General features: G+C 38.4%; 1 protein-coding gene across 1 annotated transcript; it reads right to left on the minus strand.

The window, feature by feature from the left end:
• Positions 1–153: 153 nt before the first annotated feature.
• LOC143857705 (coatomer subunit gamma-2) lies at positions 154–27528 on the minus strand. Its single transcript, XM_077368153.1, has 18 exons — positions 27394–27528; positions 26856–26953; positions 26292–26342; positions 26051–26164; positions 25539–25739; positions 25356–25457; positions 22763–22870; positions 22428–22661; positions 14963–15213; positions 14691–14862; positions 9910–10065; positions 9769–9819; positions 7485–7625; positions 7211–7414; positions 4581–4712; positions 4176–4349; positions 2185–2424; positions 154–631 (listed from the first exon to the last, which is right to left on the minus strand). The coding sequence occupies exons 1-18, from the start codon at positions 27437–27439 to the stop codon at positions 437–439; spliced, it is 2670 nt and encodes an 889-aa protein (XP_077224268.1). The 5' UTR covers positions 27440–27528; the 3' UTR covers positions 154–436.

Genomic DNA, 27528 nt, shown 5'->3' on the forward strand with positions numbered 1-27528 from the left:
TAATAAGCATGGAAATACGTACGGTAGCATGGGATCAATCCACTGAAAGAAGAATGTCCTTCTTCTAGGTACACTACTATAAGAGAATGTAGCATAATCACAATAGCATAAAACTTTTCATATCAGACAATCTTAACCATCGGATCAAACGACTTGAACAAGCGACAGCTATTAATGAATTATTAAAGCTGTAACCAGATGCACTGTCCTGGTAAATACAATTACGCATAGATGTTTGAAACGAAATGAATTATCCACACCCTCTCCCAAACCAAAATTCACAGCCTGAAAATGGGTTTGTTTCTTTGATCAATGTGCTTCAAGAAAAACATCTACCAATGCAAAAAGTAAAAACACACTAGAGACTTCCTTTGCTTAGATGTCCAACCTCAGATCAGAAACAAAAAAAGGGGGACAAAGCTTGGAAGGCCTCACATTAGCCATTGGCAACAATATCATGGATGGCATCACTGATAGCTTGATCTTCAGATCTGACAGCAAGCTTCATGGCGACTTGTTTGGGTCCATCAATCCCAAATGATAATCTGACAAGCACCTTCACATTGCCGATGAACAAGCCCGACAACAAACATGTGTGAGACCTGGAATTGGTGGGGACAGACTCAGTTCCCTGCCAACAGGAGCACAAATTGTCAGAAACCAGGATCAATAAACTTGAACAAGAATTAAGTTCTTATAAGGAATTGGCAATGCCTGCAAATTTGCAGGTGGTTTATCACATGGAGAATGAACAGTTTCTCTTTGCATACTTACAAAATCGATGATATAAAATTCACCCAAGAAGAGTTCAAGATACCTTTTTCATCGCCAGAGAATACAAATAAAGGGTATTTCTTGTTCAACCAGAGTGAAGAGGTGCAGATATAAAAACCAGACTTAAACAAATGGCTTGTTGAAGAATGCTCAAAACATCCACCCATCTTTATTTTTTAACAATAAAAATGCTATAAAACACAGTTAGGTATTTGTACTCATAATCCAGCCCTGGGTCGAACAAATGCCACATGTAATGGAAATTATGGAATAGGTCCATTTGTCCAGCGGACAACCACAAGTCCGGCTCATTACCATTGGTCTCACCTTGATCAGATTGATCCTAGTCCTTCGATCTTTAGTCCCTTTTCGTTTGAGATTATGACAGTCGATTGTAAGTCCAAAACCTACTATTGCACTTAAAATTAGATTAAAATTTGACTCCAATAATAGGTTTAGGGCTTAGACTCAGTTGTCATGATCTCAAACGAACAGGGCCTTAGTGTCTTAAAGTATTTACCAAGAGAAACTAAACCATTGACTTTTGTAGCCATTAATTTTATTTACGGATGAGATGTCCTTTTGGCATGGAACCCGGACCATGTGGTTCTCTTCATGATGGCCTCCCAGATCAACTGCACCAAATCACACAAATTCAGCATGGGACCCTGAGGTTGAGGATTGTTAGGATCAATCCTAACAGTGATCATTAGGATAATCTATCTTTTTTTAAGAGCAGTGCAGACATGATTTCTTGAACAGCTTCTGCAGTAAAAGAGTCACGGAATCTCGGAAACAATATTTTCAAAATATCACAAGTATTTGGTCAACCATTGTAGAAAACCCAAGGTACTACTAGCTCACAAAAACGTTTGTGATAAAATCTAGGTTTGTAGACAGACACAGAAGGTTGTTAGGTTCACTGGAGAGCCAGTCATAAAAAAAAGAACTAAAAGAAGAACTACTAGGAAGTACGGAAATACGACCATTCAAAAAAAAGTACGGAAAAACGAATGAGATGTCCTTTCGGCGTGGAACCGGGGACCCTGAGGTTTTCTTCATGATGGCCCTCCAGATCAATGTTTACCAAATCACACGTGTGCAACATGGGACCCCGAGGTTGAGATTGTTAGGATCGATCCTAATGCTGATGGTTAGGGTAGTTGATCTATCTTCTTTTTTTTACGAAAAAAAAAAGAAAGAAGCAGTGCAGACTTTATTTCTTGAACACTACAGTCAAATGAATGAAGGAATCTCGGCAACAATATTTTCAAAATATCACAAGTATTTGGTTGAAAAACCAAGGTACTACCAGCTCACAAAAAAGTTTGTGATAAAATCTAGGGCTTGTAGACACAGAAGGTTGTTAGGTTTGTTAGAGAGTTGGGTTTGTTAAAAAAAAACACTAACCTCACAGGGCTGCATGCCGAGAATGTTGATGACCGCACTCACAGCCTCTGGCAAGCTCTCCCTCACACCAAGGCCATACTCGTCGATTCGCTCACAATCTGGGCCCATGCTCTCCCAAGCATTTTTGAAATTAGAAACTCCAACCTTCAACATGTAATCCGCTGCAACAACCTCAAGCTCCTCCAACTGGTACTCATCTTCTACACCCTCTTCATCTGCCTCTCCAGTAGATGGATCAACCTGAACATGTTCAGAAAATTAAGAACCACTAATATAACAAAAATTGAGAATAAAAAATCATGTGGTGGTAATAAGATGGCTGTATTTGTTAATGCCGACTCATTCAGGAAAACGCAATATTTAAAATCTTGGTCTCGATCTAAAAACTTGCCACAAGACAAAACTAAGTTGATTTGGGCAAGAAAATGAGTGGCCAGTCATGTTTTTATATTGAGTTGGGAAAGTTGAACGGCGTTTTGATTGACTTTGTAGGGCCAAACCTGATTTGACTCATCAGTGCCGATGAATGATCCAGTGAGTTTATAAAAAAATCATATCTTAAAAGCATGGTGACTTGGTCTCATGACTATGACAAGTCAGGTTGCCCGCTAAGCCACAAATATTGTTCTCGGGAGTTTCTTGGCAAGGGAAAATCTCGATATATATTAATTTTTTTATTGTTTTTGGGTTTAGATCCGAAAAACGGTAAAAATAAAATTATTTAAAAAGGATACTGATGTTGGCACTACCATATTTTAATAGTTGCACTAACTCATGTTGTCGTTTCTTGTGTAAACAGCTGTCAAAGGTTAATACATTGCCCAAAAAGCTCTAAAAAGCCAATTAAAACAGAAAAGACAATTTGAGTTTGTGCAATTATTAAAACATGGTAGTGCCAATATCAGTAGCATTTAAAAATATATATAATTTAAAAATATATATAAAATAAAAATATTGTAAGAATACCACAATATTAATGTGTTATTGTCAAGATACTTTCAAGGCTTTTGATAAAAATAAAAATAAAATCACTTTTTTTAAATCTCGGGATATTATAGGATTTTTGACATTTTATCAAAATGTCACGATAGAATCGCAATATTTTGATAAAATGACAGATATTTGTGACATATTGCCTGGGGAGGTTATTTATCAGACAACCAAAACTCATGGAGAAAAAGAAACAAATAAGGCCGAGTCTGAGCCTTAAAACCAAATTGCCTTGTTTTGACTCAGCGGGCCAGCCATACAAGTCATTGCCGTGTTGATGGGGCAGCCGTGATAAAGGGGTGCTATCATCAAAATGCAAAAGCACATGACCAGATACAATTATGAGAATGTTCTTACCATTTCCCCTAAGTATGGAAGTTTCAAAGATAAAGGAGAGGCATCACGAAAAAATTTGATGACATAACTCTAGACACTATACACTTGCCCCTAGCATTCCCTTAGAATTAAATATATAACGATCCAGATTCAGTGACCAACAAAGACACTTAAGGCAACGCTAAAATAGTTTACTTTTGGGCCATAGGCAACCTAAGCTGGAATCTACCATGTGAATGGTTCATCTCCATCAAGGTATGCTCCATGTGCACGATAGGACTAGATTCCATTCTAATACAATGCACCTACGGTGTGTGCGATCATTCCTCATATATATCATGGAAAGAAATACCAGTACTGTATTGACCACATCATCTGATACGTATCCATATCAGCCTAGGCTGATACTATAATAATTAGGGGCTGATATTCGTCAACAAAGAGCCGATATACAATTATACATATCGTTTCGGCCTTCAGCCAATATGGTGACATATATATAGATACATAGATATATATGTGTGTTTGTGTAGCATGGGAATATTTCAAAATCCATAGAGAAAGGGAACTGAGAATGCACGCAAACTTGAACAAGCCAAATTATTTAGAATGGAAAATGTTGGAAGTGCTAGGCAAGCCTAAATAGCTAGTTGGTGATGCATTACCTCCTTAACAATGAACTTCAGCATATTAGAGAATTTTCCGGCAGCAGTAACACCTTCTGGCTTTTCAAAAGCCACAAAAGTCTGGCCGGGCGAATCATAAGGTAGGGTTTTTAAAGGCTTGGATGCAACTTCTGAAAAATCCTCAGCTTCAGAAGCGTCAACAAAAACAGTAACCTGGAAGCAAGTAAATGCAAAAACAAAATGTAAAGAGAATTGCAAGAACAACAACAAAAAGGCCCTGCTCGTTTGAGATTATGGCAACCGATTTCCATCCCCAATTCGATTATTGGACCCAAAATTAATGTAATTTTGGGTCCAATAATCAGATTGGAGGATGACAACCGGTTGTCGTAATCCAAAACGAACAGGGCAAAAGTAACTGTTCTTTATGAAATAATCATTTACATTTTCCAGTAGCTGTTCAGGAATGGTATTTGTACAGTTGAACTGGAACACAACATGACCATCATAAATGTGCTTGACAGCATTAACAGCATACTCTGTTTCGGCTTCCGTCAGCTCTACCGGTGCTGAAGACTGAAAGAGAAACACAAATAAAATAAACGGTACAAATGAGAAAACTATATTACATGCATCAATACCATTTATATATATATATATATATATATATATATATATATATATATGAGAAAAGTGCTCCTGCGCAGCTGCGCAGGGAGCTCCCTGCCCATAAGTGGCTTATAAAGCCTCCCATTGGTCACTTTTTGTGGACCCGCAAAGATGTACCCGCTAAATGAACCAATGGGAGGCTTTTTAAGCCACTTAAGCGCAGGACCCGCTAAACGAACCAATGGGAGGCTTTTTAAGCCACTTAAGCGCAGGGGAGCTCCCTGCGCAGGAACACTTTCCTATATATATATATATATGAGGAAACTGTTGGTGAGCTTAAGCTCACCAAACTTATGGTGAGCTAGCTTGCCCAATCACATGGGGGCCCACTTTGTTAGGATGATCCAAACCATTCATTTGAAAGTCCCTTACATAGATGGGGGTGTACCAAAAATCAGCTCCATAGGATCATCCTAACCCCTCCATTTGTGGAGGACAAAAATGGACAGACACAAATCTGCCCCATTTTTGTCCTCCACAAATGGAGGGGTTAGGATGATCCTATGGAGCTGATTTTTGGTACACCCCCTATCTATGATAAGGCCTTGCAAATGAATGGTTTGGATCACTCCCCAAAATGTGGGACCCATGTGATTGGGCAAGCTAGCTCACCATAAGTTTGGTGAGCTCACCAACAGTTTCCTCTATATATATATACTAGTAAAAAACCTCGTGCGATGCACGGGCCGACAAAGAACTGTACGGACCACATCATAGGTTGATCCAAACCGTCCATGTGATGGAACACAACAGAAATAGGTTGTGCCCATAAAATCATTTCCATAGGCTGATCCTAGCCCTCCAATCTATAGAGGTTTCCATAATATGTTGTTCCTCTTAAGGTTTCCATCATTTCGTCAATATTTTGAAAGGCGTCCTGAATCCGTAGTATTATGTAATATGTTCACAAAAATCCGTAGTATTATGTAACATATGTACCAAATCCGTAATTTCGCAAAGAAAAAACGTCACTATGTTGACTTTGTTCACTTTTTTTATTACAAAAGCATAAAGGAGGGGGGTAGGATTGAAATTATGTGGCTTTAATGGGTGCCTTTGTTAAAAAGCATAAAGGAGGGCGTAGGATTGGAAATATGTGGGTTGAATGGGTGCCTTTGTTAAAAAAACATAAAAAAAAGTGATGTAATTCTATTAGAATTTTGGGAGAAATTCAAATAATTCTCTCCTTTTCTCTTATGCTATATATATATATATATATATATATATATATATATGAGGAATGATAGAATGAGGGTTCATTTGCAAAAATCAGCTTCAAGGGCGCCCCTATTGGTTGATTTCTGAAAAGTTAAACCAGTTTCCATTTTTTTTGCGTCTCCCACTTTTTTCCCGCGCCACCATAAATGCACTTTGCTGAAATCAATCAATAAGGGCACCCTTGAAGCTCATTTTTGTAAGGGCGCCCTTCTCTCTCTCTCTCTCTCTCTCTCTCTCTCTCTCTCTCTATATATATATATATATATATATATATATAGGGGAAAGTGATTGTGAGCGGCCCCTCATATAAGCTTATATGAGGTGACCGCTACAAACATGGTGGGCCCACATTTTTTGGATGATCCGAACTGGTCATTTGATAGGCCCTGACATAGATAGGGGGTGCCCAAAATCTCAGCTCCATAGGATCATCCTAACCCTTCGTACTGTGGAGGTGAAAGAGGGGAAATTGGACAGGTAAGTGGGCAAATTTATACCCACCCATTTTCCCCTCTTTCACCTCCATAGTTCTAAGGGTTGGGATGATCCTATGGAGCTGATTTTTCTTATCTATATCAGGGCCTATCAAATGACCTGTTCAGATCACCCCAAAAATGTGGGCCCGCCATGTTTTTAGCGGTCACCTCATATAAGCTTATATGAGGGGCCGCTCACAATCACTTTCCCCATATATATATATATATATATAGAGAGAGAGAGAGAGAGAACATTTCCTACACACTTGTGTAGGTAAGTTACCTACACACTAGCTTAAAATACAGTGGGGGCCCACATTGTTTGGGTGATCCAAACAATTCATTTGAATGATCCTCACATAGATAGGGTGTCCACAAAAAATCAGATCCATAGGATCATCCTAACCATTCAAACTATATAGGCAAAAAATGGACTAATTTGTGAAGGTTTATACACGTCCATTTTACCTCCACAAATCGTAGGGTTGGGATGATCCTATGGATCTGATTTTTTGTGGACACCCTATCTATGTGAGGACCATTCAAATGAATTGTTTGGATCGCCCAAACAATGCGGGCCCCCACTGTATTTTAAGCTAGTGTGTAGGTAACTTACCTACACAAGTGTGTAGGAAATGTTCTCTCATATGTATATATATATATATATTACATGCATCAATGCAGTAAGAAACAAAGCTTAAAGAAGAGAACCTTGAAAAGTTTCCCAAAGCTTGAAAACTCAGGAATGGAGGAAAGCAGCTTTTCATATGCATCAACAGCTGATGTGGGCCCCGTGGGAGGAGCACCTAAACCTGCTGGCTTTTTACCCGGTGCTTTTTTCTCAGCAAGAGGCTGTGACTTTACCTCCTTAGGTACGGAAGCAATATCAAAAGGTTCTTCAGAAGCTTCCTGAGCCTGTATTAAAGAGATGTGAGATGATGAAACTAAACAATTCTGATTGCCAAGAGCCAGGAAGAACACCTACATAGTTACGGAGATTTGTTTCCAGGTTCACCAGCGGCACATCCAGTGAGCCAAAAAGGAATTCTTTTACATCATTGTCAGTTTCAGAAACTGAACCATCACATCCAATCATATTCAGATAAAGCGTTGCCCGATCACGAACCTGTAAAGAACCATTAAGCAGGTGTGGATGCTTGGGAAACAAAATAACAGATAAGAGCTAGCAGCGAAATAAGATCAAATAAATAATAACTAAAGGTAAGCATCTGAGTGTGAGACATAGTTGAAGCTAAAATGTAATCAATTCCCTGAGATACAAAAGTCAAACCAGCAAACAAGAAAGGGGCAATCACATTTCCTACAGAAACCCATCAAATTTACATATTATGCTTTGGTACTTGGTTGATATGAAGACTACCGCAACATGAAATACAGTTGGGATAAAAAAAAATCAATAAGGGTAACTCTGAAATGATCTGTGAATATTAATTAGTATAGCCATTCAGAGAGATTTTCTGGATAATGAATCTCAGGAGCATACAGGATATTTTTTTCAAAAAATGTCTAGGAAGAGCATGCCAGGTATAGTCAAACAGTATTACACTATTACTTGGTCCAAATTCATCAAATACTTGTATCTACCCTGATAATAGGCCTCATAAAGAAAAACTCCCAGACACGAAGACATGAAACGACCATGTACCGAGTAATAGGGATTAAAGCCTGTAAAGACCGACCTACAAAATTGGCCGACATACCCTCAGATTTGAGATCAATTCATTAAAGTACAAAGAAGTCCAGCAAAATAAATTATACGAACAACAAAACTTCAGTTTTGGGTTACAGTTACATCTTAATTTAAGGAATGGCATCAGGGGAAGATTCGAGTTTAAAACTTAATGTTGCACATATACGTTCTGCATCAGCAACCAAGAAGTGAGAATTCAGATCAACATAAGTACATTATTCAAAGGAGCCATTGCATTCCCTTGAGACACTGAAAGCATACAACAAAATCCTGATGATGTCATAGAAGTGTATGGGCGATGAATTACATTCTAGTCCATGATGTGCAGACATTATTCGTGCGATATAATTGAAAGCAATGTTTTAAAGTTCGTCCGAAATCTGAAATTTCGGATTTCAGTCAAGACCGAAACCGAAACGTTTCGAAACTGAAATCAGCGAAACGTCCCAAATTTCGCCCAAATTCGTCAATTTCGGCGAAAATTTAAAATATATATATATATATATATATATATATATATATATATATATATATATATAGAGAGAGAGAGAGAGAGAGAGAGAGAGAGGAAACTGTTGGCGCGCTTAAGCTCACCAAACTTATGGTGAGCTTAAGCGCCCAATCACATGGGGGCTGACTTTGTTAGGATGATCCAAAGCATTCATTTGAAAGTCACTTACATAGATGGGTCTGTCCATTTTTGTCCTCCACAAATGGAGGGGTTAGGATGATCCTATGGAGCTGATTTTTGGTACACCCCCTATCTATGATAAGACCTTGCAAATGAATGGTTTGGATCACCACAGAACATGTGGGACCCATGTGATTGGGGAGCTTAAGCGCACCATAAGTTTGGTGCGCTTAAGCTCACCAACAGTTTCCTCATATATATATATATATATATATATATATATATATATATTCCAAATTTCAGCCGAAATTACCAAAATTTCGGCCCAAAAAATGGGATTTAGTCTGTCTTTACCAAATTTCGCCCGAAATTTCAGGATTTCGGCTAGGTCCGAAATTACCCCCGATACCGAAATTTAAAACCTTGATTGAAAGTACCAACTTATAAAACAACATAAATTATAGGATGGCAAAAAACCCAGATTATCCCAAGGTATTCTGAATCCTACTCATTTTCAGCATTAAATTAACCACTGAATGCAAAGAGTTCAGAGTAAAAAAGTGACTAGCAAAAGGCCCAAGCTTACTTGGATACCCTGGATCATGTCAACCCAATACACTCACATGGCCAAGATATTCTGAATCCTACTCATTTTCAGCATTAAAAGAACCTTAGAGTGCAAAGAGTTCAAAGTAAAAATGCGATTATCACCAAAAGTAAAAGATTAGATGAAATACATCTTGTTGGAGACATTATTCAAGTCCAAACGATTATGGTGAAACGAGTTTGAAAACAAAATTCTTATCATGTCAAATCATTTTATTTCCAAAATGAGGATGGAAGAACCAACAAATAAGCTTTTCATGCATCTAAGATATCAAGTAACTTCAAGTGGGTGCATGAAGCCCTTCAAATGCTTGAACTCACCTCATCATCATTGTCAAAGAGACATCGTCTCAAGAGAACAAATATACGAGGCTGCAAAAAGTACACCAAAATCCCTAAACTTCAGAAGTAACAAATCATTAACTGAATTAACAAAACTAAAAGAAATGGAAGTTGGAGTACCTTCAATGAATCAACCAAGGCACCAAATTTTGCCAAGGTACTTACGGCGCTAGCACGAACGGTAGCATTTTCGAGAATTACCCGATTATAGATATAGCGAATATATTTACTGGGGTCTGATGTCTTTGGCCCTTCATTCCCCAGGAAATGAAGTATCTGAGAAACATAGGAAGAAAACACATAAAAATCCTAACCAAGTAGCGAAAAGCATCTAATTAAACTAATCCCACCATAGACTGATCACTTATTTTTTATTCTTCAGAAAAAAGAAGCAATAAACCCAAATCAAATGAAACTCAAGAAGAAAAGGGTGGATATTAAAGAAAATCAAACTACTAAAACCTATGTTTATTTTTGCAAAAGAGAATTCACAAAAATCTACTTAAGAGGAGCGACTCACTTGTAGGATTTTTTTTATTTTTTATTTTAAAATTTACCCCATTTAGACAGCCTAAGCAGCTGGCATATTCAACAAGGAAAGAAAGGAAAAAGTAACGAATAAAGAAACTCATTTTTCTGCTGTGTGTAGGGGTGCAAATGAACCGAGCCGGATCACGAACATGTTTGGGTTCGACTGATTAAAAGCTCAGCTCGGGCTCGTTCATTTAGTAAACGAGCCAAACCTGAGCCCAAAAATTAGGCTCGTCAAATAAACGAGCTGAACTCGAGCTTTGTATAGCTCGGCTTGGACAAGCTCGTGAACTTTTTAGGCTCGGTTCATAAAGCCAAGTCGAGCTTTAAAGCTCGGATTATGTTCGTTATATTACTCTATTATTAAACGAGCTGAACCCGAACCCAACCAAGCTCGAGCCTGGCTCAGCTCGGCTCATTAAAAACTCGGCTCGGGCTTGTTCGTTTACTAAACGAGCCGAACCGAGCTCGAGCTTTGTTGAATTTTGGCGAGCCGAACACGAGCCGATGCTCAAACTAAGCGAGCCGAGCACGAACACCCCAAAGTTCGGCTCAGCTCGGGCTCGTTCGTTTACTAAACGAGCCGAGCCGAGCCGAGCTGAGCTCGAGCTTTGTTGAATTTTGGCAAGCCAAACACGAGCCCATAGTATAAAGCTCGTCATGAACACGAGCCGAGCACGAACACCACAAAGTTTGGCTCAGATCGGCTCGTTTGCAGCCCTAGCTGTGTGCGCATGTATGTGTGCGTATATATAGGGAAATGATATTCCCCCTATTTTCAACAACCCCATGGCATCTATTGTTGTTTTGTGTGGTACCAAGGGCCGGGGCGATATTGTTGCTCCGGCCGATTACCTTGTAAATGTCATCCGGTTACCTTCTTCTGATCACAGGCAGAAGAACCATTGCTTTCGCCAATCAACACTAGGAGACCGAGATCTCGTAATCCAATCCATCACCCTCGCATAGGAAGTGACCTCTTCGCATTCGGCAGAGTTGTACAACCGATACTGTATCAGCCTCCACAAGCCAAGCTTCTTCAAGCCCATATTGGTTGAGTAAAAATTTTGGTATTTTCTCTTCTTCACTAAATAAATTCACGCCTCCTAAAGCTCGTATCGATCGAGTAAAAATTTTGGGTATTTTTTCTTCTTCACTAAACGAATTCACCTCTTTTGTCAGCTCTATTGCATGAGCTCCGTGACCCGAGAAATTAGAGTTATGAGAAACTGATATAATCTAGATTTTTGGTTATAGGATCCACCCTTGTAACCACACCTTCGATGTAGAAGTGATGCCCAAGAAGAGATGCAAATTTTGGGTATTTTGGCAATTAAATCCACCATTTTTACCAAACCCTAATGGCACCAAGTAGCTAGAATATATTTGGTCGATCATTCTCAGACACAATGAGTTCCTTATTGAATTGCTTTTCAGGTTCGTTGAATCATATTTGCGCAATAGAAGGCCTCACAAATTTGACCAAATCCAAACACAACTTCAGACGATTTTTCCCATTACACCATATCAGAACTATTTAGGCTTCAAAACTCAGTTCAATTCTTCAATATCGCTTAAATTCGCACCCAACCTTAAGCCATTATATCTGATTTTTGATGGATGACAAACCCATTTCCAAAATTTCCACCGAGGCCTTTCTCTATACAAAATTACCAAACCCCCACAAAAGAAACTTTCCAAAAAAGAAAGGAAAAATTAGTAGCTTTCATCACCAAAAATAAAAGATAACAATCTAACAAAGATGAAAGAGGATCTCCATGATTTGCTATAAACCGAGTACCTCAATTAACATCCAATCCCACACAAAAGAGATTAGAACAACAGCCCAGCAAGAAAAATAAACAACACCAACAAATTCCACCCAACTTTACTGTTCATAAAAAACTCAACCCAATTTTACAACTGCAGCTTCAAAACCCTCAAATAAATGGGAATTTATAAGCAGGCGGAAAGACATACAAACCCAACCGCACTTTCACAACAGCCTCGTTAACTCATGCATCCGGATAATTCCTTCCCAACAACATCCTCACATCCGGAAAGTTCCTTCCCATCGTCATCTCGTCATCTTTGCAAACACCGAGGTCGTATTACAGGATTACCATTACGACCAGAACAACCAGCAAAATTGTCTGGTCCTGCCCTGTAATACACTGGATACACCAATATCAACTCAACTCACCTCAACAAAGCCTTTGTCCCAAACTAGTTGGGTCAGCCAAATGAATCCTTTAGAAAAATTTCATGAAGGATGTGAAAGGAATATATCCGGCTCTAATCCTGGCTCTAGTTGGGTTCTTCTACGTGGATCATTTTCTTACATTCTATCCTATCGAAGGTCATGTTCTCTTTTATGTGGATGGATACACCAATATTACACCCACAAAATTTCCCCACGAAATTTTGATCATCGAAAGCAACAATTCATCTTCCACTGATGAACACACACACACACAGTAGGGGGTAGGGGGAAAGGGGCACAGAAGGAGGGATATTTGAAAAAGGAGACATTTATAAGGAAGTGTGATGGGACAACTAATACTTCCCCTATAGTACTGCACAAAATGCCAATAGATATGGTACAGCACAAAATTACCTCCACTTATTACTAGAAAAGGACGATTGATTTTTTTGCCATTATAGTTTTGCTCGGTTTTAATTTCAAAACTGCCATTAAAAATCTTTCCTGAAATACCCCTTGTTTAATAGTGGGATGGCGAGGAATCCGATTATTTCCAAATCTCAAGGAAAAAAGAGTAGTTCCTGTCAAATATTAGTAAACTACCTCTATAATAGAAAAAAATTATCGAGAATCCTCAATTGTCCAACCAACACTCAAGGATATCGGGATATGAAAATACAGTGCCTGTAAAACAAATATCTGATATAAACCCTATCTAAAAAAAACACAAACTCCATTCTCCTCGTACCAGCTTCGCTACTAAAATACAAAAGAGTAAATGATGAAAACAAGAGCTCCAAGATAGCCCCAGATCCATTTTAAACCATAAATTTTCTCGAGAAATCCCTCAATCACGCAACTCAGAAGCACAGTTTTAAATTTCCATCTAAACCGCCATGAAACGACTGAAAATTTTCTGTTTTCATCGCTAACAAAATATATACTGAAACCAAAACCGTAAGGCTGTGTTTAGATTGCCAGAATTTGTTGTCATTATAAAAAGAAAGAAAAGAATAGAAAAGAAAGAACAGAATAGAAAAGAAAGAAAGATACTTTTTCACCGGAGACGGGTCAGTCAAGTTGAAGAAAGGAAGATGCTCTATGGAGCAGAAACATTGTCCAAAAAACGTTTGGCAACTCTCTTAAGTAGATTTGTCGAGTAATTATAAGGAGAAATAGGCTTTAGTAATAAAGTTATTCTAATGTAGATTGGCAGAAATGGACATGATCGAATCTGTTGATGGTGATTGTTAAGCTGTTAGCACTCATCTCGACAGTGACTGCCAGCCTAGTTGTTCCCTTCATATATAAAATGTAAATTTTAAACTACATGCCCTATAAAGAGGGTTTACGTGGCTAAAAAGAGTAGAAAGAGGGGGTACACTCCCTAAAACAATTCTCCTCGTACTAAATGTGTATTATCAACAGCATATACTTATCAGACCAGCCTGATGATCTTGGACCATCCATAAGATGTGTTCTATGAGAAATTATATGGTGCCCAACCGGGCATGCTCGTGTAAGCGGTACGACGAACATGCCATCCTTGACATCCTCATGCGATCTGTTGTATAGGATCTTTCGATGGTGCAATTCGCGCGGGAGTCCATTCATAGTAGAGTGTGTGCTACCCACAGTTATAAGAAAAGTGCATCGATTTCCATGCACTGAGTGTGCCTCTGTCTATGTGATGTACCGGGAAGAGAAAACTCATGATCATCACAGGGAGCTAGAATCAGACACGGACTGGGGCAATAACTACATGAAAACAGAAGATAGTTACTAAAATATCCCTCCATTTGGTATTTGTCATTAAGGTACACCTGGAAAAAGATAGATTAACTCTCCAATTGTGGTCGATATCAAAACCGTGCTTGATAACTGGAATACGGTTTTGTGGATCAACAAAAAGGAAAGACCAATAAAGGAATATAAGTGAAAATGCTCAGCCTTCCACGTTTCATGTACACAGGAAACACTTAACGGGACAGGTAGCCTTCCAGCAATCAGTTTTAAACCATTCATGCATCCAAAATATTTTCATAGGAACAAAACAAAAGGACTAGAAAAGAAATGAGCAGCAAAAAAAACCAAGGAAAATGTAAATACCACAGCCAACTCACCCAATTCAGATGGAATAAAGATAATGGATTTAATAGTTGCTCACCTGTGTGGAAAGATATGTGAATTCACAATCCTCAATAAATTCACAAAGATGAAACAAGCCACTTTCTTTGGCCTCTGGTATATCTCTGATGAGGATAACAATTGAATCAACAATTGCCTTTTTATACTCAAAACCCCCTTCTTCTCTGAGAATGCTGCTTAAAAAGTTCATCCTGGAAAACCATTAAACACATGAGAAAGGATTAGTTTCATAAAAAAGCAAGGTATAGAGTTAAAGTTAGAAATATATACTACAAATATGAGCACACTCACAATGACCGATATTTGAGTGGAAACTTCAAGCACAAAGATCGAATAGCTTCCACAACAACAATCTTAAACTCATCTGCTATATCAGACATGAAATTGGTTATCTGTTTCATCAAACGATCCACACTCGATTCATTGCCTGTCTTCAAGAGTGTAGTAATAGCAAGAGTAGCAATGCTCCTGTTTTGATCTGAGATTAGGCTCTCCATATCAATATTGCAATTTGTAACTGCCAAAGGATGTGTCATTGCAACCTGACAAAAGTTTTAAATAATCGATTGAAAATTAAGGGAAAAAATCACAGATCCCTAATGCAAACTTCTAAAATAATGTGATTGTAGTCAAGGACCTTCTCAAATCCTACTGAAAATGTACAAGTTCAAAACAGTGACCTTCGAGTTGTCTAAGCAGATAATTTAAATTAAACTAGGGTAATTTGGGATGATACAGAATGGTAAAATCAAAAGAAAAAGTAGAAAGCCACCCAATAATATTAACAAAAAAGAATTACAATAAGATGAACCGAAAACTAATTGCGAAACACCTTCAAGTATGTGATGTTCAGAGAATGAAGACCGTAAAACTAGACTCTATATGTGTTCATGCCTCATGGACTCGTGATTGTGGACAAAGACTAACACATTTGGGTTCCAGAAGAAAATAAAATATGCACCTACTATGTCTTAAACTAAATAGAAGATTGGTTTACATAAGTTTCCCCAAGGTTTCAAGTTTCGGTTTCGGTCGCATTTCGGTCATGGTGGAAATGAAAACACATTGGTTTCGAGTGGAAATTTCGGTGAAAATCCTATAAAATCATGGAAATGTATGGACACATAGACAAATGAGAGAGATTTATGATGAAACTTCAGGAATTACTAAAATAAGCACAGATACACACAAAAAAACACCCATAATGATTTAACAAGATTGAACACCTTGAGACAAGTGTTGTCATGCTTGTCTGATAATTTAGTACATACCAGATTTATCATGTAATTCATATTAGTATTTACACACGCGCGCGCTCACCACATTTCACTTGCAATTCATAGTACATATAATTATGTGATGCATATTGGTATAGTATACTACTAATATACTTACGGTTTTGGTTTCAATATGCGTTTTGGTTTTAGTATGTGTTTCAGTGGGGGGGATAGAAAAAGAAAACATTTCAGTCGTTTCGTGTCGGTTTCGATGGAAATTTAAACCCATGAGTTCCACGTAAATAATGAAGTGCGTACCAAGCTAAGATGATGCTGCACCAGGTTATCTAATCAGATTCTTTAAGAAAAGATAAATCACCTAACAAAACAATTAAGTACAACTTATTGTCCAGTAAATGAGATCATGAGTATAGTATAACTATGAAAAGCAGTTGTATACATTGTCTTTCCGCAGTTGTATACATTGGCATTGGATAAGGAGGTAATGGTTAAAGAGTGTTTCACTCGGTCTGAGAACAGGGTATTGTGTCCCCTTCCTTTAGGAGAAACTTTTTCGATAGGGAGATTGAAATGGTGGGAAGGCTTTTGCAGACATTGGAGAGTTGTTACATTAAGACAAATGGGAAAGATAAAAGAATTTGGGTCTGGAACTCACTGGGAGATTTCTCGGTCAAATCATTCTACCACAACCTTCTACCTTGCCATGTTGCTTCCAAAGTAGCCAAAGTATGGAACTTCAAAGCACCGCCAAGGGTATGTATTTTTGGATGGGCTGCAAGTCTTAAAAGGATGCAAACCATTGACTTTCTCAGAGAAAGGAATATGTGGTTTATGGATTATTGTGCTATGTGTGTGGAGTCTAGTGAGTCGGTGGATCACCTCTTAGTCCATTGCAAGATGGCATCGAAAGAATGTAATGCTAGAATTTTTAAGGGATACTCTAAAGGGGCCCAGTACCTTTTCAATAAGGAGTGCGCTTTCAATATCATGGGTAAAAATTCTAGAAAGTTTTAGGTTTGTATCAGCATATGATTTATGGCATGGTTGGAGGTAGATTTGCAACTCACCGAGAAATGAGTCTACAATTTCTCAAAAATGGATTCCGCCGGCCCGTGGTATTCCAAAACTAAACTTCGACGGATCTAGTATGGGAAACCACGGTTCCGCTGGCATTGGAGGACTATTGAGGAATGAGGGAGAGTAATTTGGGCATTTAGGGGCCCGATTGGGGTGGAAGATGCTAATGAAGCAGAGGTTCGTGCCATTCATGAAGGAATTAAAAGGCTACAGGATGTGGCTTTGAACAAGCTAGTGAGAGATGGAGACTCTCTTAACGTCATCAGATGGTTAAGAGGCGCACGTACACCCCCTTGGAGATTTTCAGCCTTATTTGATGAAATCCAGGATAGATTGGCGCTCGGCATCAATGCCTTTCTCCAATGTTAGAAGGTCAACTACCGGGGAGGCAGACAAATTAGCTAGAGAGGGAGTATCTAGTGAGAGCATAGAACTATTTGATTTTCTCCCTCCTTAGATTATAATATTTATATTGTTCTGTCTATTATGTTCTTTATATTTTCATTGTATCTTGGAGTCCTTCTCAGTCTCTTCTTTATTGATGTAATCTCGCTACCATTAAAAAAAAACAAAGTATAACTATGAAAAGCATTCAAGTGGTTACGAGACCCGACTAACACATCCTAATTCCTTTAGCGCAAAAAGGCCTTTTTCTATCATACAAAGATCTTAATACACTTCATAGTTTAGCAACAAAACACAGGCCCTTTCTAGGGTTAAATAATACACATGCTCCAGCCTAACACCGACCAAATCCCAATGATATCAAATAACAAGTAACAAAATTGTATAACCACTAGGCTTACCAAAAAATTGAGTTCCAGAAGAAAATGCAGTAGACATCTGCTATATTTTACACCATAATAGAATATGGTATACATATGTTTCACATATATTTTTTTAAACAATAAAAACTTAACAAAACAGTGGAGTTCCAGAAGAAAATGCAGTAGAAATCTACTATATCTTACACCCTAATAGAATATTAATATACTTAATTTTCGGATATATATTAAAAACTTTTATAAACAGTAAAGCTCCGCATTAAGTTCAAATTGCTCAACTTTACGATGGCTCTCTCAGACACTGAAAGTGGTAAATGAAATATCCCCAGAACAAGCAAAGAAGAGGATTCAGCAAGTTATCAAATCGCAATCTTAAAAAAAAAACAAGATAAATTACATAAAAGAAAACAACTAAGTAAACTTTTTGTCCAGTAAATATGAACATAAAAATACAGTACAATTACGGAAAAAAAAATGTCCGAATTTATTAGTGGAGAAAAGGCATATTCTATCATTAGACAGCCATTTAAAAGGAACATATTCGTTTCACGACAAAACCTGAGCCTGTCCAGCCCTAATGAATACACCTTTACCAGCCCCATCTACCAAAGACCATTCATCTCAAATGACAACCAAATTGTAAAGAAACAACAAGGTTAACCAAAATTCCAGCAAACCTCGTACATTAAACATGAAGTTATCCAGATAAAAATCATCTAACTTTTTCAAAACCAGCCAGAAAAATAAGAAACAAAGAATCCCCGCTTCTGGATTAATTCAAAACTATGCCCCAAAACTTCAAACCACTAGGCCTAATACAATTCTCAGCGCAACAAATATTAATGGGGGGACTACAACAAAACCCCTTTAATATAGTTTAGCAACAAAATCCCCCAAACTTTAATTACTAAACTTCATTTAACCAAGTAACTTCTACAAATTTTTCTACCTACTTACCCTTAGCTTAGGGTGGACTTTTGTTTGGGCTGAGCAACATAAGAGATTTTTTCAAGAGAAAACAAATTTAATAAAAAAAAATATCAGAATTGCATAGAGGCAGTGATTGCCCCTCATAAAACACCTATTTATGCACTACCGATTTAGTCGAGCTATCTGTTAAATTGTCCATGTTCCTAGTAATACAAGGAGATAAAACTATCTCTACATGTCTCCATACTTGGGTAGTTTTAGACAAGCTATCCACTAAATCATTTCTGCTCCTAGTTTTCCCAATTTTAGACATAAATATTTCTGTAATTTTCATTTCCAACTTTTCAAATGGCTAGATAGGGACAGCTGAAATTACTCCCAAATGCATGGGGGACAAGAATCCTGCCACCCCTAATCTCCTCACTACAAAGAACTCCGAAGGGAAAAGGACAAGCCCAACAACAAGCAACCATTCAATGACGATGTACACCATTGTTGAACCAGATGCTTGTGGCAGTTATCATTTTGTTTTCTTCATTTAACTACAAAGCACAATTCAATCTGCTCTTTCCAAACACCAAGCCTTCAACGAACTAAAGAGGTGGAGGTGGAGGTGGAGGTGGGCAGTGTACTTACTACTTGTCTTTTCTCTTTTTTGAAATGGACTTACTACATTTCTTTCAAAGTTTTTGAGGGACTTTTTCAGATTCTGACGTATAATAGTGGAGCTTGAATTTGATCCTCATCAAAACCAAGCAGTATGTGACGCAAGAAAAGTTCATGAAAGACCCATAATGCAGCCAAGATGATTCAGTAAAAAAGAGGGTCAATTGATATTCTAAATAAGACCCTAAGGAGGCTAAATGAGCAGGCTAATATCAAAAGGTGGGACCTAGAGGGCTCCATTTGTCATGAAAATTGATAAAATTGGGTCATTGTGGCGTTGGCTGTAGTGACTTCTATTTAATTTTTCAGTAAAGTTTATGCAGGTTTTGGTAATATGTAGGTTTCGGTGGGCCCTACAAAAGAAAAATGTGAGCAGCATTGCTGGATGAAGTTCTCAAGTAGTGTTTTTGAGTTGGGATCTGGGATTAATAACTTCCAAAAGGGGGAGTCCTTAATCGAAATTAGGAAGCAATAAGTCCTTGATAGGGTTGATTTTAGTGATTTTCATTTAACTTTTGGTTAAATTTTAATAGGATTTGGTGGGAACCATAAAAAGGAATCTCTCTATTTTACAAACTTTCAAAGTTGAGAAAGTGGCAGTTGGATTAGTAACCTGCAACATGGGAAGGGAAAGTAATTATAGAAGTTCTATAGGTTTAAAATGTGTGTTTTCTCATTTTCCGAAGGAGCAACATGTAACACAGTGTCTATTTTAACTTGCAGTGCTCTAAAATAGAAGGGAAAAATACAGATACACCCCCTCAACTTTCTGACATTTTCAACTATAACCCTGACTTTTAAAAGTCATCAACTACACCCCCTGAGGTTTCAATTTGTATAAGGTATACCCCCTCAGTTGACGGTTCATCCACAGATCAAAGGGTCCTATGGAGCTGATTTTTTGGGCACACCTTATCTATGTCAGGATCCATCAAATGAACGCCATGGATCATCCAAACAATTTGGGCCCACTGTGTTTTTGGTACTGTTTGGATTCGGATATGGGGTTTGGAGGGGTTTTATGGGGTCTTCATTAGCATTGATAGTGTTTCGAAGGAGGGGTTCTACCTTATACAAATTGAAACCTCACGGGTGTAGTTTGTGACTTTTAAAAGTCAGGATTGGAGTTGAAAATGTCAGAAAGCTGAGGGGGTGAAACTGTATTTTTCCCAAAATAGAAATTAGGCTTTATTTGGGTTGATATAAGGGTTGAAATTGATTCATAACCATAGTTAACATCAAAATAGGGTTTTAACATGTTAGTTTACATTAAAATAGGGTCTTAACGTGTCAGGCATACCGATATGTGTGTGTGTGTGTGTGTGTGTGTGTAGAGAGAGAGGAAAGTGTAGCTACTCGATCGAGTAGCTAACTTAGCTACTCCGTCGGCTTAAAATACAGTGGGCCCACATTGTTTGGGTGATCGAAACCATTCATTTGATAGGCCCTCACATAGATAGGGTGTGCCCAAAAAATCAGCTCCAATGGATCATCCCAACCCTTCAAACTGTGGAAGCAAAAATGGACAAACTTGTGAAGGTTTATACACGTCCATTTTTGCCACCACAAATCGTAGGGTTGGGATGATTCTATGGAGCTGATTTTTTGGGCACACCCTATCTATGTGAGGGCTCCTCAAATGAATGGTTTGCATCACCCAAACAATGTGGGCCCCCACTGTATTTTAAGGAGACGGAGGAGCTAACTTAGCTACTCGATCGTGTAGCTACAACTTTCTCATACGAGAGAGAGAGAGAGAGAGAGAACGGTTTCTACACACGAGTGTAGATAAGTTATCTACATGCTAGCTTAAAATACAGTGGAGGCCCACATTATATGGGTGATCCAAACCATTCATTTGATTGGCCCTCACATGGATAGGGTGTCCACAAAAAATCAGCTCCATAGGATCATCCTAACCCTTCGAACCGTGGGGGCAAAAAATGGACAGATTTGTGAAGGTTTATACACGTCCATTTTACCTCCACAAATCGTAGGGTTGGGATGATCCTATGGAGCTGATTTTTTATTGACACCCTATCTTTGTGAGGGCCAATCAAATGAATGGTTTGGATCACCCAAACAATATGCCCTCCATTGTATTTTAAGCTAGTGTGTAGATAACTTATCTACACATGTGTGTAAAAACCGTTTTCTCATATATATATATATATATATATATATATATATATATATATATATATATATATATATATATATATATAGAGAGAGAGAGAGAGAGAGGAAAATGAGTGTGCAGTCGAGCACACCTACGCTTAGGTGCGGTCGAGGGCCCAAACACATGGGTCCCAGATTTTTTGTGCTGATCAAAACCATTCATTTGCGAGGCCCCATCATAGATAGGGTGTGTACAAAAAATCAGGTCCATTGGATCATCCTAACCCCTCCAAAAGTGGAGGGCAAAAATGGGCAGATTTGTGGCAAACGTTGTCTATCCATTTTGACATCCACAAATGGATGGGTTAGGAAAATCCTATGGAGCTGATTTTTTGTACATACCCCATCTATGTAAGGGCCTTTCAAATGAATGCTTTGGATCATCCTAACAAAGTGGGCCCACATGAGTTTGGGGCCCTCGACCGCACCTAAGCTTGGTGCAGTCGACCGCACAATCTTATTCCTCATATATATATATATATATATATATATATATATATATATATATATATATGTGTGTGTGTGTGTGTGTGTGTGTGTGTGTGTGTGTGTGTGTGTGTGTGTGTGTATATATACACCTACTGCACATTAGGTTTACCCAACTTTCATCAAATTTATAGTTTTTTCGTATTTATCACCAAAAGGAAACCCCTCTATGTTGAAATTCTAAATGTTCATGCATAGTAGAAATTCTTGTGCAAAATTGTTCACCAAAAGGTGAAAAATGCAACTGAAAAAAGGTAAATCACAGAAACAGGGATCCTTGAAGAAGATATGGCTCTCTCTCTCTCTCTCTCTCTCTCTCTCTCTCTCTCTCACACACACACACACATATTAACAAGAGAACACCCTACAGCAAGAAATCATTGGAAGAGAACGAACCTTGTTTAAAGTTCGGACAGCAGCAAAACGGAGCACCGGCTTAGAAGAACTTAAAAATAGTTGTAGAACAGTAATAGCAGGAGTTAATTCTCGACTGGTCACACCACTAAGCTCTGTTATTGCTCTAGCAGCTTCAAATATCACCATTTCTGCTTTGTGTCGCAGGCATCCCTCAAGATAATCGTAAAAAGGACGGTCTCCAGTTTGTGTGTTAAGGCTCGATTCACGTATTACCTAATGAAATGTGCATTCAATTTCTACGTGCTTGATAACAGTAATGTACAAAAAACAACTCCCGGTAGTTAATCGAATCAAATGAAATGAAAGAGAAGTACCTGGCTAGTATATCGAACTAGAAGGCATTGGGCCAAAGGTGAGCGAACTGTTCCTCTTGTCATGCTGGTAACAAGCTTGCTTACAGCCAAGCGGTCATTTTGCCGGATCTGCAAGTTGTCAATAATTTAGTAAGTCTTGCATTCCCATGTAACAGTCAACCAGAAAGTTTTAGTAGTTTATTGTTTCTGTTTTTTTTCTTTGATAGGAAAGATGGGATCGAGTTTATTGTTTCTATCAAGCATTCTATCTCACATAGAGAATCATTTACAAGGGCATAAAGACGACCTGTCACAGCTTACAAATAATAGGAGACTCGTGAGTCGTGGCACTCAAGTCCATGGAATTGTTTCTTGCACTCAATTTTTAGACTAAGTGTGGAGGGGACATGCTTAAGGAGAATAGTTGGAAATCGCGTCTTTACCATAATCAAATCACCATGAGATGTCCCATCAAGACCAGCTACCAATGTGCCATTACAAGCGTAAGGTGCAATCAGGTCACATGTCTATTTCCTATTTATTTATGTCTTCAAACAAGTGATATATATATATATATATTAAGGTTCATGCAGGTAGTATTTATTTATGTCTTCAAACAAGTGATATATAATAATTACTGGTTAAAGTTCATGCATGTTTTGTGATGATAAGTAATTTTAAGGTTGGAATCTTTGTAATTTGGAAAGTTTCCAAGTTGAGAAAATGGTCTTTAGGGCTGTGATTAGTTAAATTGTTGATGAGAATCAGCCTTCACAAAAAACAGAAAAAGTGCTAAATCTGATAATGGGGCCCATTAGAGGTGCCTTAAGTTTTTATTTTATTCGTAGATTCATAATTGTCATTTACTTTTGTACGGTTATATTTGCAAGAAGAATCCTAAAGCTAAGTTGTTTCTTCTGATAGTTGATATCAGATCAGGTTTCATAGCTATTGTTGCCGAGATGGGTGCCTCTGATAGTTGGTCTTAGTGCTGGTTGGCATCAGTGCCGCCGAGTGTTTAAAAACGGAGATGTGACGCATAACTCGGCCGAAGAAAAATCCTTGTTGACTCGGCGTGGACGCAACCAAGAAACGCAGTTGACGCGGCTGAGTACTCGGTTGATGCAGTCATGATTCAAGAGAGTCAAAAGGAGTTTTTATTGACTCTGTAGGGCAAAACAAGGAACGCAGATGCGGTGCAACGCAAAACACGGCCAAGGTAAAAGGGAGTCGAAACGGACGCAGGGGGAGTTTTAAAACTATAGTGCTGCCTGTTAGTTGGGATCACTTCTAATCTGTTGGCTCCGATTATGGGAATCCAAGGTCGAGTTGGCACTTTGGTGCAGATGATGATATTGAATGTGTCGATGCATGGAATAGTTGCAGCAGTGGCAATGTTTGTGGCTATGGTTCGTGCATCTCCAGTGTAATGGTAGTGGCACAAGAGAATAGGAAACCTTCAAATTTGTGGAAAAGTCGATTTGGGCTTGAATATTGGCCAAGTGGTGGCAGCTTTGTAAGCTAGACTGCGGAAGTTTTCGAGCTTGACGCCTCGGAGGTCCAGACAACCGAATAGAGCTAAATGTGCGGGGATTCCATTTCCTTTCAAAGAGGAGCTTTCTCAGTGATGTGTGTGAGACATCATTGAACTGTGTAGGCATGAGCTGCTTTGTGAGCAAGGCGGTAAAGAATAGCAGCTTGAATGCTTGAAGAAGTAGAAAAGCGGGCGACCATCGATGAATGGGATGGCATGTTCCACCAACCACCTCCAATTCAGGGTCAATTCTCATCTCTTACCAGATGGATTTGGTCTATGAAGGAGTCCATCAGTTGATGGGTCCTCCCTAGACCTAATTTTGCCAGTTATTTCTTCCAAGACTTCATTCGCAGGTGGGATATTATCATCTTGGGTAGGGCCTCAAAAAAGAAGATTAGGCTACGAGGAGAAATCCGGCACGCAATGTGATAAAGCTCAACTTTGACGGCTGTTCCTTAGGTCATCCGGGCCTAGCCAGGGTTGAGAGTGTGGTCAGGGATAGTAACGACGGGTTCTTTTTTTTCTTTTCTTTTTTGAAAGGTAGTAACGAAGGGTTATTCTCCTCTTTTTCCGGTCCTATCGGTAGAGCGAACTCCAATGAGGTGGAAATCAGAGCTCTCCTAACCTGGATAAAGTTATTTAAGGATTAGCTTGACGCCCTACTAATTTTAGAAGGTGACTAGTCCAATGCTATGTCATCGGTGGAAAGTAGAAGCTCGGGCCATGTCGATTAGTGTTTTATATAGACGAGATTGTGGAATGTAGTAAGGATTTGTGGTGCATTTATCTTGTATTTCTAGATCGGCCAATTAATTAGCCGGTTGGTATTCGTAGGATCGTGATGTACAAGGAGCAACCTCTGCCCCTGTTTATTAATATATATGCTGTTATCTTTTCAAAAAAAAAAAAGGTAAAAAACAAAGACATCACTAATTGATATCATACTAATTAGGCCAAACAACATCGTTATCATGTTCGATCAATTCAACTATGGCTACAATTAAACGTGCAAAGCAAATATCTGCTAAGAATTATGTATCGGATACGGCACGTAGAAGAAAAAATATTCTGCCGTACCTGGTGAAGAAGAGCTAGAGCATGAAACTGTACAAGAGCGGCCCTTGATTGAACAGCTTCTTGTACCTCGTTACTCCACCTTTTCACAATTTCTGGATTCGTCTGTTGAAATAGAAACAAAAAACCGAGAAGACAAATTTCATATTAAATACATCAGCGAAACCTGAGAACAATTGATAGTACCTGGAGTATGTGAACACCGCTGACAAGAGCAGCACTAGCAACAACGGGGTTCTTGTCAACAATTGCTTGCTTCAAGTATCTCTCAATTTGAGTAAGGAGGGTTCCATCAGTAATTCTACAAAGAACACGTATAGCATTTGCTCTATACATGTCAGTCTTGCTGTTCATATCTTTCATCAAAGAGCTCGTGACGATGATAACCTATCATGAACATTGTTACAAGTCAATATCTTAATCTAGAAAAACTGTGACTTCAAACAGTAATAAACAAATGGAAAACACTTTGAAAACGGGACTCCATTTGGAAAATAAAAACGGGGCTGAAATGATGGTTGATTTGACCCATTTCAATGTGTATTTAATGCTTTTATGGGTATTTGAGCTCCCTCCATTTGTCTTTTAGTGGACGTCGATCTAATGATTGAAGCCCGTTTTTTCCCCAAAATGGAATCTCATTTTCCTAGCAGTACTCTAAACAAATCGAGCAGCAAATAACTTTTGTTTCATATAACCTCATCTGCGGAGGGTGAAAGCTCCTTGATCATCAAATAAACCATTCTCCTCAACCCAGTATCCTTGGACTGAAAAAGCTTTGTAACTGCAAAAAACACTTCTGTGGCCTCGACCTACAAAGTTGTATCGAGATTTTATAGATCACATTCAATCCAGAGAAAACATTCCAGTGCAACCAAGCCAAAACAACTAGCAGACAAAGAATGAAATGGAACAGGATTTGTGACACTGAAATCTGACCTTCGTAAATGTTTCTCCTTGATTGAGTAAATACAGGAGTTTTGTGATAACCTGCAAATCAAAAATCAAGCAACACCCGAAAATTCAACCATGGGACTTGGGTCAATAAACCAATCAAGATATAATATAATATTTACATATATATGAGGAGTGCTAGATTCACAGGCGCCCTAGCAAAAAAGGGGGTAAAGGGCGCCCGCATTGGTCAACTTCTATTTAAAGGGCGCCCTAATTGGTTGCAAGTCACAAAAGTGCATTTTGCAACCATTATAAATGCACTTTGGTGACGTGCAACCAATGTGAGTGGCCTTTCAGTTGATTTTTGCAAGGGCGCCCCTGATTTTAGCATTCCTCTCTCTCTCTCTCTCTCTCTCTCTCTCTCTCTCTCTCTCTCTCTCTCTCTCTCTCTCTCTCTCTTAATTCTGCAATCATTTTATACATGTTTTCAGACTTTTACATATGTTTTGATAATTAAAAAAAAGTCTCAAAACATGTGTAAAATTATGTTTTCAATGCACCATAGGGCACTCATTAGCAAAACCCATATATGTACTAAGACAAAACCTGAGAGCATCTCCTAGGATCGAGCTGAGGATCATTGAAAACCCTAGCTTCTTGAAGGACTGCGCCCTTCTCGATCCCCGCAAAAGGAGAGTATTCCGCTGCAGAATAACAAACATAAAAACAAAAACAAAATCATAAAAGCTTCACCATAAATTAACGCAAAACATAGAAGAGCTCTGAGATCTAAACGCCTAGAATACCTACAACGCTTGAAAAATGATAAAAATAATGTTATTCCAAACCTATCCTAAAAAAATGCGCATCAGATCCAAGAGAATAAATGAAATTCCCTTCGAAAACAGATTTGTTTTTCCGATTCTAGATCCGATCGATGCATCAAATCAAAGTGTAGATCTGAAGCCAAAAATACTCATATAGATCTATAAACAATAGAATCAAAATTAAAACAATAATTCAATCGATTGAGAAATTAGGGCGAAGAAGAAGAATTAGGGCGGGGAACATGTATTGAGAAATTAAGGGGAGAATTATTGGAATTTGTGAAGGGAATGAAGATTTTTAGGGTTTCGAGACTGACCTTCGTCATCACGATCGTCGTCTTTCTTTACGAGAGGTTGAGACATGGCGAAATCGGAGAGATTTTCAGAGATCTCTAGAGAGAGAGAGAGAGAGAGATGTGTAATGAAGTTGAACGTGTAATGAAGTTTATGTA

The sequence above is a fragment of the Tasmannia lanceolata genome, unplaced genomic scaffold, assembly GCF_043159265.1.
Source record: "Tasmannia lanceolata isolate RefF3 unplaced genomic scaffold, GAP_Taslan_0.1 ptg000025l, whole genome shotgun sequence".
NCBI lineage: Eukaryota > Viridiplantae > Streptophyta > Magnoliopsida > Canellales > Winteraceae > Tasmannia > Tasmannia lanceolata.